This window comes from Octopus bimaculoides, chromosome 1 (genome assembly GCF_001194135.2).
Source record: "Octopus bimaculoides isolate UCB-OBI-ISO-001 chromosome 1, ASM119413v2, whole genome shotgun sequence".
NCBI classification, from domain to species: domain Eukaryota; kingdom Metazoa; phylum Mollusca; class Cephalopoda; order Octopoda; family Octopodidae; genus Octopus; species Octopus bimaculoides.
Window position 1 is genome coordinate 172,552,020 of NC_068981.1, and position 13,568 is coordinate 172,565,587.

At 30.8% G+C, this 13,568-nt stretch overlaps 2 protein-coding genes across 6 annotated transcripts in view; one reads left to right on the plus strand and one right to left on the minus strand.

Annotated features, from left to right (window-relative positions):
• Positions 1 to 12,748, minus strand: part of LOC106874525 (syntaxin-binding protein 1) — a 64,542-nt gene extending 51,794 nt beyond the window's left edge. The window contains exon 1 of one of the 2 annotated variants that reach the window (XM_052972670.1): positions 12,457 to 12,748. In XM_052972670.1, coding sequence (XP_052828630.1) covers positions 12,457 to 12,484 — 28 coding nt within the window. In that variant the 5' untranslated portion in view covers positions 12,485 to 12,748. The remainder of the gene's footprint in view (positions 1 to 12,456) is intronic. The other variant, XM_052972671.1, reaches the window with a different exon arrangement.
• A 127-nt stretch (positions 12,749 to 12,875) lies between these two features.
• Positions 12,876 to 13,568, plus strand: part of LOC106880457 (rap guanine nucleotide exchange factor 1) — a 199,609-nt gene continuing 198,916 nt past the window's right edge. For 3 of the 4 annotated variants that reach the window (XM_052972647.1, XM_052972635.1, XM_052972641.1), the window contains exon 1: positions 12,876 to 13,062. In XM_052972647.1, the coding sequence (XP_052828607.1) occupies positions 13,038 to 13,062 (25 nt within the window). In that variant the 5' untranslated portion in view covers positions 12,876 to 13,037. The remainder of the gene's footprint in view (positions 13,063 to 13,568) is intronic. The other variant, XM_052972659.1, reaches the window with a different exon arrangement.

Below are 13,568 nucleotides of genomic sequence, written 5' to 3' on the forward strand. Positions count from 1 at the left end.
AAAACATGCTTCTTTCAGTTTCTGTCTACCAAATCCATTCACAGGATTTTGGTTGGCCTGGGGCTACAGTAGAAAACACATTCCCAAGGTGCCATGCAGGGAGACTGAACCCAGAAGTATGTGGTTGAGAAGCAAACTTCTTACCACACAAAAATAACATAAAAATAGAATGCTATTCATAGGCTAAGCTATTCTTGTGTATATTTAGGGCACTGATTCTAAATTTATCATCAGTTTTTCCTTACCAGCTCTAGATTCAGAGTTACAGCACAGTGTATTTATATGCTGATGCATCCACTCAAGCACTGAAATTGCGCCCTTCTTCAATTTTGCTGACTGACTTAATGTCATTCTCTCAGATCAATCCATGGAAATTTTCCAAGTGAGAATCTCAAACTAAGTAAATTATAACACCAATCCCAATTGCCAAGCTTAGGTACATCTAAAGTGAAGATACAATTATTTCTATGTACACTGTTAATTTTTTAGTGGAGGTTATTATTATTATTATTATTTAGTGGAGGTTATTATTGTTATTTTTGTATCAAAATAATACATTATTTATTAATTAGAGCTGATAGGGCAAAACTGATACCATTTTTGGAATTGGCACCCTAAATATACCCAACAATAGGTCTAATTTCAAAGGCACAAAAATATGTGTTGGCCAGTGTAATATATTCAAACGTTGTTGCAATCAATTAATTACAATGAGTTTTCTTGTTATACAGATTGAACTGTAATAGTTTTTTAGTTTCTTGAGATGTCCATTCTTTCTGTCATTGATTTTAAGAAGTTGTACTCTATAAATATAATTCATTCATTGGTTGATGAAATTCAAGTATACATTGACTTCAAACCTATTTAGAGACACTGATCTCAAGAAATTGCTCTAAAGTTAAAAATATACAAAAGGTAAGATCTCTTATTAAATGAGTAAAATAGTTTTATTGATCTTTCATTTCCATTTACATAATTAGAGGAAAATTTCTAAGGAACTGAACTTAGAATAACTATTTCACTGGTTTTATCTTATTAGACTATTGATTGATTGTCTTTTACAAAAGACATACATCAAAATTATTAAGAAGTAATTTTGATATCTTCTTTCAAGCGTATTTTCACATAAGAGCTTGAAAATACTTCAATTTGTTTTTTTTAAGTCTCAAAAATTTTTCCCACTAATTTTCAAAAGAACCTCACCTTTAGAGTTTCATAGCAAAAAGTAAATCTAAAATTCAAGCCATTAACTTTACATGATATTACAATGGGATCTTCCTTGAATTTTAAGTTTAATTTTCTTTAGAAAACTAGTATTAAATGACCACATCAAATTACAAGAATTTTACTATTACTACATCATCATCAGTTAATGCCCTCCTTCCATGCTGGCACAGATTGGATGGTTTGATAAGAACTGATGAGTCAGAAGACTGCACTAAGCTCAACTGTCATCTCTGGTGTGATATCTACAGCTGGATGCCTTTCCTAATGCCAACCCTTTACAAGGTGTACCAAGTGCTTTTTATGTGTTACCAGTAGCAGAGAGGTCACCAAGTAATTAGCAAGGCAAGACACCTCTCAACAGAGGGGGCAGGGCAACAGCTTTGTACTAGGTGATGAGAGGCACAAATATGAAGAGAGGGTCAGAAACAAGTGTCTTGCAGTAAAGGAGATATATGGCTACCTGAACTAGAGAGAGAGAGAGAGAGTGGGGGGGTAGATAAAAGAGAGACTGACTAACAATGCTAGCAGCCACTGGTTGAAATAACCATGAGCACCAACAAATATGGCATATAACTGTAGAACTACTTGTTAAGATTTGTCACTTAACAAATGTAATCTATCAAGCAATAACTATTAATATTAGTAATTTTTGTAAAACCTCAAAACTGCTAAGGTAGTGAGAAGAAACTGGGATAATGATAATAATTTTTTACATTTTAGTGTTATTTTTTTAAATGTATCAAATGCAGAGCATATACATATGCCAATGATAATTAGTTTGAAACTAGTATTTTCTAATGAAGGTATTAGATCTAATATACACATGGATTAGGGACTTGGGATTAAAGAGTTAAATATCCCTAGACAAAAAACATAAGCAAAATGAAAATTAAACACTAGTTGTAAATCTATTCTAAATTTATGACTAAGTAGTCTACTTTAGACTATATAAGCTTTATTCTCATTAATCTAAAGTACCTTGCAACTTCTTTAGCAATATAATTTGCCTCTAATCTTTTATTACTGAAGTTATTCCACTTAAAAATCAATTAAAACAAATGTTCATAAAGTTAGAAATAATTTGTCAAATAATTAAATGAAAACAAAATTATGTATAATGAAAAAATGTGAGAATTAAACCATTCATCAAAGTAGATAGGATTTTCCATTTTGCCAAAATTATGTGGATATGACCACTTCAAATGAAAACTAAACATTGGTCAGAATAACAAAAGTATTAAGCACCCAAGACAGCTTTTTATTAGTTATATCTATAAAATAAAGTACCAAACAAAAGAAATAGAAAAAATGTTGACAAGCATCAAAAAAATTATTTAAAATAGCTATAACAAAATGCCCGTGTTAAACAAGGATAAAGCTAGCCCCAAGTGTGAGCTATTTGTCCGCCAAAGAAAAGATGATCATCAGAAAATCAAATGATGTCATTTATGCTTCATATAACCTACAAGCACCTTCTCATCTCCTGAAAACCAGTCAAGTTTTGAAGGCTCTTGTGATGATAATCTCTAACTTTACAAAATCTTTTTCTCAAATAAGATTGTTCTGTTAAGTTGTACTCCTGCATATAAAGCAACTATGTTTGGTGCTATGTTTCCAGTTTCACTTCTCACACATACATGCACACAACTCCCACAAAGTCTTATGTGCCTCAATTCCATGTATGCAGTCACTAAGTGAAAACTTCTGATAACTTCAGCCCAACAAAGCAACTAGCTTTGACTGCATTACTGGCATCAAACCATGCCCAGCCAACAGTATGCTCTTAAGCATTTTCTCTGTCTCTTTGAGGATCTATCTCAGCTTATAGAAATATGCAATAATGTGTCCCATCTTCAAGAAAAGTTACTTCCTTATCTAGTCAACCATTGACCTAATACTCTCAAAAGTAGTTGTTAAATGTTATAAGCACACATCTCTTTTTCAACTTTGAATACCATTCCCTCCTCACGGAATACTTTTCGTATAACCAGATCTGCTGGGATGTTCTATGTCACTCATCAGCAATCTCTTGCATTAGGAAATTTTAGCAAAAACAAATATTTACCTTGACATCAACAAAACCTTTAGTAATGAGTGGCTTGAATACCTCCTAGTATAGTTGTTTACCATGGCTCTATTTGTCTCATTATTTTAACCAGAGTTTCTTGTCAGACTTACATAGCACTGTAAGTTGACTAGACGCTCTCTGGCATACTGGTGTTCTTCAGAGCTCAGTTACAATTTTCACTTTTAAATTCTTTAACCTCCTATGCATACATCATACATACAACCTAAACACTGCATCTCAGTCATGTATCATTTTTATGAGTAGAAACCTTGAAAACATCCTCCAATGGGGACATAACAGCTTAGTCTTGTTCAACAGCACAAAAGTACAATCACTACACATATCAGGGAAATACACATACAATACTATACCTTCCATACCCATGAACAACACACAACTAAGCTTTCACAAATTTATATATATAAGCTTTGCAATATCACATGATCTTTCAAAGCAAACAAAACTATGACAACTAAAAAAAGGCTAGGCTCCTTTACAAGCTTGAGTAAGATTCACAGTACTACTCATAGAGATGGAACAGCTACTACACACAAAATCATTCAAGAGCACATACACAAAAAAAGTCATCTAACTATTAGCAAACCGTCACTCACCAACATATCATATCCTGCTTCCTTTCTCTGTTACTAAAATGAATCTCACTTCTACTAACCAGTAAATTATCACTAAATGCAGCTGTTCATCTCTCACCATTTTAGCCGCAACTCACAAGAAATTCCGTACTAAAACTTCACCTTGACTCTGCTTCCTTAGACTTTTAGAAGTCATATTTAATACATCATCATAAAACCTTTGTTATACTATGATGATCACAAGTGACTATGAAGGAACAAATTCAGTATTGTTTGTTGACTGAACAATATCAGTTTGTGAGAAAAGCTAAATTGAAATGACTTAAGCATGTAAGAAAGCATTAGCCGAAGGCATTTGTGATAAAGTTAAACCAGAGAAAGGTCAGATCTGCAAATAGTAGTGGAAGAAAATACTCATAATAAAGGTAAGCTAAGGATGACAAAACCAAAGACATTGGGTTTAACAGATTAGATAATAGTTCAAGGAAACAAGAAAGGCTGGCTAAACAATGACAAATATGATGATCAAGGATTAGTTATGATAGTGTATAAATTGAATTTTCATACTTTTCATACTCTTATCCTATTTCTTTATCTCTTTAATGCATATTTTACCATTTTACATAATAAATGCTTTCATCTCAAAAAATTATTCTATAATAAATTCTCTGTCAGATTAAGATCTCATGTGCCTATCATCTTCGAGTAATTAACAAAAAAAAAAAAAGAAACACCTTAATCCACCAGCAAATGCTTCCATATACAATATATTTAGTCTTTAGCAGAATGAGAAAATCTTGGAAACATTTTCAAAAATTATCCAAGCTTCAACTTATATTTAAATACGTAAAGCATTTTGCTGATTGTCTTCAATTCTTTTTTTAATATTCATTATGCAGTTAGTTTTATTGTTACACACTATTTAACTGGAATGTAACAAGAAATGTCAAAAAGTTTTGATGTATAATTCTTTCTTTGAGTTTTCAGTTTTTAGGATACCAAATCAAAAGAGCTTTGACAAATCTGGAAAATGTCATTTTAACAAAAATTGCCATATTTTCATACTGCACAAAACAAGACCTGATTTTAATCAGTAAATAGTTGGATAAAAATTTGAAAATCTTTTGATAACATCAAAATCCAATTCATATAGAGATTATGAGTCTATTGTAATATATTACAGCAAAATATACATTTTGAATGCTGAAGATCTGTACAATTAGTGAGGAACAATTTAGTAATTATAGAATCTAATGTCATGAGAAAGGGTGAACATAAATGTAAGGAAATATAGAGCATTAGTCAAAATGTGCAACTGTGATGATTGTTATGAATACAATGTAAAAGAATAATGTATGCTGAGTGAAAAAAAGGGTTTGGAATTGATGTTTAGTCCCCTGTCAATGTTGAACAAGCAGATTTATGACGAAAAGCATTCTAATTATGACCATCCTATCCTTTTGAGAGTTACTAGAACTACATTAACTAATGTGCCTGTACGTTTTTAAAGTTAGTAGTGCGATTTGAAAGAGATTTGGTTGCTATTTCTTGTAAGTGAAGTGACTATACAAGGGCTCCCTAATTAGCTCACATGGTGTGAGTTGGCTGCAGAAAGTTACAGAGGTAGATTTTAGAAGAAATATGAATGCTAGGTTTCATACCTGTCCAGCTCATTCATACAGGCATAGAAACATATCTTTCTACAAAGCTTCTAGAGTTTGAACCAAAATTATATTATCAGGACTGAATTCTTAAATTGTTCAACAGCCATTCTGTCTATATATTCATGTATTAGAAAGTACATCTATAATGCTTACATTTGTAATCTGCCATTCTATACTATTGGAATTTGAATAGTGCAGATTTAGACCACTTCTCTCAAAATTGGTAACTGCTAGTTGGATTCCAGTTGTTTGTATGAGAATCCCAAAGGATTCACAATTAAAATTGAAAGATTAGAGAACTGCTTGACTCTGTTACTGAAAAAAACTCAGTTTCCCCTTCATATAGACATTATGAGTTTGTTGTAATATATTACAGCAAAACTATACAATTGGGTGTAACTGATATTCTCATTTCAATTTAGACTAAATTGTTCCTCATTAACTGCAGAAGACCTTGATGTTAGAGAAAGAATTCATATGACATTTCTCAATTTGCTACTTGGTTTATATTTTTTGCTTCTTTCTGATCTTCATGGTTAGGCAGTTTTACTTTTTCACTTTCTTTGGCCAATTCAGACCGCTTCTCATCTATTAACTTTCACAACCATAAATTTGCATTTGTAACACGTATCAGATTATATTTTACTTTTAAAAAAATCTATTAATGGTTCACTGTTTTAAGCATATAAGAGTTTTAAAATTATTAATCGGACTATTGTTTTCCTTTTGGAATCACATATCTGTATTTTATTCTGCACTAAACTCTATCAAATTAAGGTAGTATATTTTTCTTCAAAAAATACTAAGAGATCATTTTAACCATTGTTGTTTATGAATCAGTACATTCATCATCATCGTCGTCATTTAACGTCTGTTTTCCATGCTGGCATGGGTTTGATGGAAAGCGGACGTTAAACAACGACGATGATCAATGTACTGATTCATAAACAACAATGATTAAAATGGTCTCTATTGATGTTCAGGATATAATAGGACAACTGATTAATCCTAAGGATGGGTCATATGAAACAACTTGATGAGTAATTTAACTTTTTAGCTTATAAACTCTTACTTGGCCTCAAGTTTCCATTACTTCAGTGTCCAGGAATAATCTGAAGCATTTTTTTAAAACCAGTGACTATATATATTAGATTCTATAATTAATAAATTGTTCCTCACTAACTGTACAGATCTTCAACATTCAAAATGTATATTTTGCTGTGATATATTACAACAGACTCATAATCTCTATATGAAGGGGAAACTGAATTTTTTTTAGTAACAGAGTCAAGCAGTTCTCTAAATTTCTCCAGCTGCTTCCCACAAATCCTAATTACCATACAATCAACAGCTCTACTTTAGGCACTAAATATAATTTCTAAAAACGAAAAACTCTTCATCTAACATATGAGCATACTACTGGAGCAGTCCATAGCTACCCATGCAGCCAGATAACCAATCCACTTAATTTTTGATTCACTGATCTATCAAACATCCCAATACACCATTTACGCTAACTACACAATACTGAATTACTCATGAATAGAGAACACTTCTTGTACTCTGCTGCCAAATTTTTGGAAAAATGGCCATCATTCAAGCCCATCCGATAAGAAAAATTCTAAAAATGTATCAAATTACAAAACAATTAAACAGCATAAATTATTAATTAATAAAGCCACAAAATTTAAATTTTAACAATAAAGAATTTTTTTTTAATGACAGACATGAAATATCCGATGATTTTTTTTTCCCCACTAAAGCACTTAGTAAAATGACAAAGACTTTATTTTTTAAACTAAAAGTGTTTGATGTTGATAAGCATGTGTCAAGTAATTGTTTTTGTTACTATCACTACTAACTATCAAAGTACTTAGAATACTTTGTAACCATTATTCCTTTTCATATCAATAGCAATATCAAGTATACTGCTTCAAGTTTTGGTACCAAGAGCAACTATGTACCATTCAGATTAGCAAATCTGATTATGAAAAGAAAATATTACCTACAACATTGATTTCAAATTTTGGCACAAGGCCAGCAATTTTTGGGGAGGAGGCAAGTCAGTTACATCAACTCCAGTATGCAACTGATACTTACTTTATTGACTCTGAAAGGAAGAAAGGCAAAGTTATACTCTAGCACCAGTGATTTCAGAAATGGCTGATAAACTATTAGATAATGGTCTTGAAACTAAGTCTCAATTCCAAGATACAGATGAAATTATTACTGCTAAATTGTACCATTTTAATGAATAGAATGAAGTACTTTTATGTACCTTACATTAAAAAAAAACCCCATAAAAATAATGAATTGCACACCTCAGAAAAAAAAAAAAGGAGAGTATCAATGGTTACATTTTACATTAGCATAAACTAATTATAAAGAGATCAGTTATGCATGATTAATCACTATCTAATTTTCTGGCCATTTAATTATATTAAATTACACATTGATACTTGTATAACTGGATTTATATCAATAACATATCTATTCATTTTTAATATGTTCTGGCAAATTCAAGCATGAATATCTAATTGTTGTTGTTTGTTGTCATCAGAGAACACATCAATATAAGGGAACGGTGAGACACTGCAAGGTTTCAACCTTATTGTGTCTCATTAGTTAAAGCCTACCAGACTGATGCATCTAACAAGTATACAAGTTCTTGTTTATAGAAATCAGCAGACAAATTACTTGCCGATGCCTGCCAAACAGATAATAATTCATGGGGTACACACAGAGAATATATTAAGAATGAATAGTTACATTATTGTTTAGATTACTACTGTTCTGCATGCACCCAATAAATTATTATCTGTTTGATAGCATTCATTGGCAAGTAATTTGTTTGAGGATTTCTATATATAAGACCTCATGCTTTTGTTATATTCATCAGTCCAGTAGAGTAGCTTTGACTGAAGAGACATGTTATGAGGTTGAAATATTGCAGTGTCTCAAAGTATCCTTACACCAATGAATGTGTTATAAACATGTATCATCCAAAGGAGATGTTCTCCAATGCAAATAAATAAGTAAAGAATTCATAAATAAATATAAAAGCAATCAGACATATTCAAGTCTGCCAAAATGTATAAGAATGAACACAGATATTATTGTTTAGACTCCCACTGTTCTACATGCAACCTATGGATTTATTTCCTTATTCTTCTAAAGGTGAATTTCATATTACTGTAACATAAAACATTATAGTTTTAAGAGCTAATGAATATGAGAAAATTTTAAAGATTCAGAGAATTTTCACTTGGAATTAATACAGTTCTTTGTTAATATAAAAATTTACAGATGACTATATTCCATTTAACAAATCAGGTCATTAACATTTTCAAAAATATCTTATAATAGGTTATTTTGTTTAGACCAAAAGAATTTTTTTATTCTAAGCAGATTAAAAAAAAAAAGAAAGAAAGAAATGCTAAGCACTTATAAAATTTCTACAATTATTCTTTACCTATTGCAAAAGCATTTGCACAAAAAATATTGCATATACTTGCAAGGGAGATAATTTCCTTTTTTTTTTTAATGCATGACATGTTTCATTATGTGCTCAGAAAATGCAAAAGAAAATCTTAGTACAAACTTAAGTTACTTAATGATATTAGTGATTAGAAATGATTTCTATTAGATATATCCCCTTAATAATGAGGTAACTTTTGATAAGCAACACACTAACATTCAAACCTATTTATCTATTTAATAAAGAAAAATTTACATCTCATAATAAAATTCCATTGCTTTAATGTTTTACAAAAGTAATTTCCACTCATACAATTTGAAAAATCTTGGCAGATCCCTGTCACATAAATTTCAAGAGAAGAAACCAAACAAAAACAATCTTTAATTTTTAAGCTGAGGTTAAAGCTTATGGTCCACAGTAAGTTTTAAAAATAAATACACAATATCCATGACTTATAAACTAGAAGTGGTCAAACAAATAAGTTATGAATATATTACGTCATAAAACTGCATAACAATTATAGCTCTGAGGAAGCTATGAGGTGATGCAAAAGCACTCAGCGACAAGTGCATTACATCTTATAGCAGAAACTGCTGTAAACTAATGAAGTTCACTGCATAATTTCCTGTTCCTTTGTCCTTTATTTAATTTCATAAAAATAAATACATAGATGGCATTTTAAACAGTATTAGCAAATTCTTTGTGTTGTGTTCTGAGATTTACAAAGCAATTTTTCCACATATTCCTCATCTCAAGAAATAGTCAAATGCCAGATCTTCTTTGGTATATCAATTACACAGCAATAATCATCTGTACATAAGTTTAAAAAAATTTTTCTTTTGTCCAGCTAGCATAAATATTAAAATGTACCAAATTTTTGCAGCAGCTAATGTCAATAACATCTAGTTGCTTTATGTAGTAACTTACTCAGTTTCCAATATTTTACATGCATCTGTATCATATATTTTTCTTGACATGCATTTAAAAAGGCAGTAATAAAGATATAGTTACAAAATCGCCCTCTCCTCTCATTAATCAACACCTAACATAATTTAGGTTCATACCCACTAATTTTGAGATATATAGAAATTGAATTTTATGTACTTCAAATATATATGATTGTCATTACAGAAATGTATATTTCCATGCATCCCTATATCATAGTATCTCATCATCTTTCTGAGGTCTAGTTTAAATATTTCTAATTGCATGAATAGTTTCATATAAGTTAAATTGACTCATCTACATAAGGACAGCAATACCATGTCCTTTTTCAACTCAGTAACATCAATTTGAGTTTCATGTGACACTCCACTTCTTACCCTTCAGTTGTCCAGTTTTATCTTCACTGGCAATCTTCTCTTTTTAATTTATTTGTTACTTCATCCCTTCTAACCAACAAGCATGCCAATAATCAATGTTTTTATTAGCCATAGATCATAACGAAACTAATTTTCCCTCACTTGCAAATATATAAGTAAAAATAAAAAGTCATCTGTTATCAAGAGGTTTATAATTTCATAATGGAAAGTAATTTTTGTATTCTGAAGAAAAAAAGATGAAGGTAAGTTTTTAAATCTGTTAAGGATTCCTAACATTCAACATAATTTGATTTTTTAAAAATCCTGAAAGGATTTGAAAATATTAAATTTCCTACAAGAGGTTTCTTTACTCCGAAACAAAAATAGCATTTATCTTAAAAGCATTGTGCTTTAACATCTTTAAATGTTATTCACAAGTTCGTGGAAACAAAATTAATCAGAAAAGGCTTATTAATCAACTTCCAGAGATAAAGAAGCAGATATATTCCTAAATGTAATTCAAGCTTATCACTTGGCAAATAGGGACACTTTTGGTGGACATGAGTGATTATACTCAGTCAAGAGTATCATGTAGGAAGAGGCTAAAAAAAGGTCAACTTGTCCTTTTGGATACCACCACACTAAAGAGCAACACAATGGAATTTTAAAAAATACAATAGAAAAAAATAATCTGGAGTAATTTATCAAGGTATTTAGTATCTTCATTACTAAGATATTCTAGACGAGAGAAGGAATTCCAGTCGAGACAATCTACAAGCACCGCATATTAATAAATATCATAATTTTAATAAAAATCATGTGATGCGGATGATGAAAGCAATGTAGTAACTACTGGTAATAAAGACGATCGTTTCACCTTTGTTTAATGAAATTAACTTAATATTGATGAGCTTTGATAATGCAAAAGAATGAGACAATTTGCAATCCACGAACGCCAAATCGAATGCAAGAATTTGATTGAGTGTATAGAATATATATATATATAATATACATTACTGTGAATGAATTTTGGTGAAATCAGATGACAACACTTGGAATACATTGTAAAGGAAGATTAGACATAATTCGATAAAATCAAATGAATTTGTCCTCAATATAGAATGTACACAAATATATTTAACCCGATTATTATTTCGTTGAAGCAAGAGAGAAATCGATTAGTTCAGCAACTGGGTCAATAAACATCCCACTAGCATTTAACCTAAGACCGACCCAGAGACGAAGAACGACGTCCAATCTAAAATACTAGTGATGGAAAAACATCTTCGAGAATGAAATAAATGGAACATGAGATGGCAATGTAGCAACAGTTGACTTAAAATTAAGTTTGTTAAATTTCTGATATCATTTAATTATGTTCTATAATTAATAATGAAGGTAACAAATGTCAGTATACAAAACAGCAATCCAGATATTGATTTTCAACAGATGAATAGATTTTGATTAGAAATGCCTCAACAGTTTACATTAGTCACAATATCGAAAGTAAAGGAATGTTATTACATATTTATTGCAATCAAATTCTCAGTGATTTGAACGTGAAATTTATGGAACCATTTGGGGGCGGGGTTTTATTAGAAAGACATTTGCAATCACTTCATTTAAGATGAAGAAAAACTAGCAAAATCATAATTAAAAGGTCAAATCAGTAAACGGAGCTATAATTTAATAAAAGAAGTGTACAGTTCGATGTTCTAATTTCATGTAAAAGAAATACAATCATTTTTAATTCAATAGAAAAAATGGGAGTGATACTAATAAACATATTCTTTAGCATAAGAGAAAATCTCCAACTGAAATAAGATTTCACTTGAAACTATATGAAAAAAAAATCCCTTAACTGGTTTTTATTTAAACATCTTTTCAGATAGTGCAAAATTAAAATCGAAACATCATTTAGTTAAAAAGGAAAGCATAATTTGACATTTGACTAAGAAAGATATGCCTTCTGCATCCGACAGGCGTAAGAAAAATTACGCTCAAGAAAATACCAGTAAATATAATTAAAATTCTATAAATTCAGATTGTTTATTGCTTTCAACAAAACAATAGTAATTGCAGAATGACAAAAATAAATAAATAAATAAAACGTTTAATCACTTACTTTCGTGAACTGCTGATTTGAGCGCCATTTTGAAGGTTTTTTTCTGAAATCCTCGATCGTAGTAAAATCTGGAATGCTGGGAAAGTCAATCAAATCATAATCAATATACTGATTACACTTAATACTTATCTTCACGAATTATAACAAATGAAACGCCTACAATTTCTCTCGCATAAAATTGCTTCTAAAATTAAAGGATTATTTTTTTCAATGAAAGACAAAAATTTATCAATTTTCTTTCAGGCCCGGAACTGTTTACTGGTTGATATCATTGAGTATTTCGTAAACTTCACTTGCCGGAAACCATCGATTTTAGCCGAACTTCATCTTCGTTGTTTTTCAGACTGCGGCGTTTGTCACTATGCGATTACTTGCTACTACTACTACTATTAGTTGTTTTCCTCCTCTTGCTACTACTGCGAGGAGGAAACAGATGCAGTAGTTGCTGGCTTTACAGTTGTTGTTAGTAAATGGCTGCTGTGTTTTGTTATTCTTTATCTTCGGGCCTTCCGATGTACGATCTGGTCTTTCCCACTCTGGACTTTGTAGAACATGACGTAAAATAACTACCATCCTTAAAGATGTCTGGAAAAGCAGAAAAAACAGGTAAGCTTCCGAGATCGGGTAAATAAGAGGATTAAATGTCGAGGACGGAAAAGGTAACGGAATTGAATGAAGCGTCAAGCAACGGGGATATAATATAAATGATACAAGAATAGTAGTAAATATATGTGTATTTTTTTCACCTGTGTAGATAATTCAAGTAGTAATATATTGGGTGTATACTGCATAAAGAATACTAATTGACTTCATCGATGGCAATGAGTGTGAATGTAAATTTCGAAATCCTATCTCCACTGACTAATGCACACTTACACGCACTCACAAATATACATTCATACTTATGTGTGTACGTGTATCTTTGTATATATAATGAATTCAATATAGTGTGAAAATATATATATATATAAAAAGAAATTGCTCGCTTATTGGGAGTGGCTCAGGTTTTGTTTTATGATGAACTGCTAAAATTTAGTTTGTTTAGAAATATATTTAAGTTTGAGCCAACTGTACTTACTCATTAAGGACTATCCGGAACGTTTATATATATA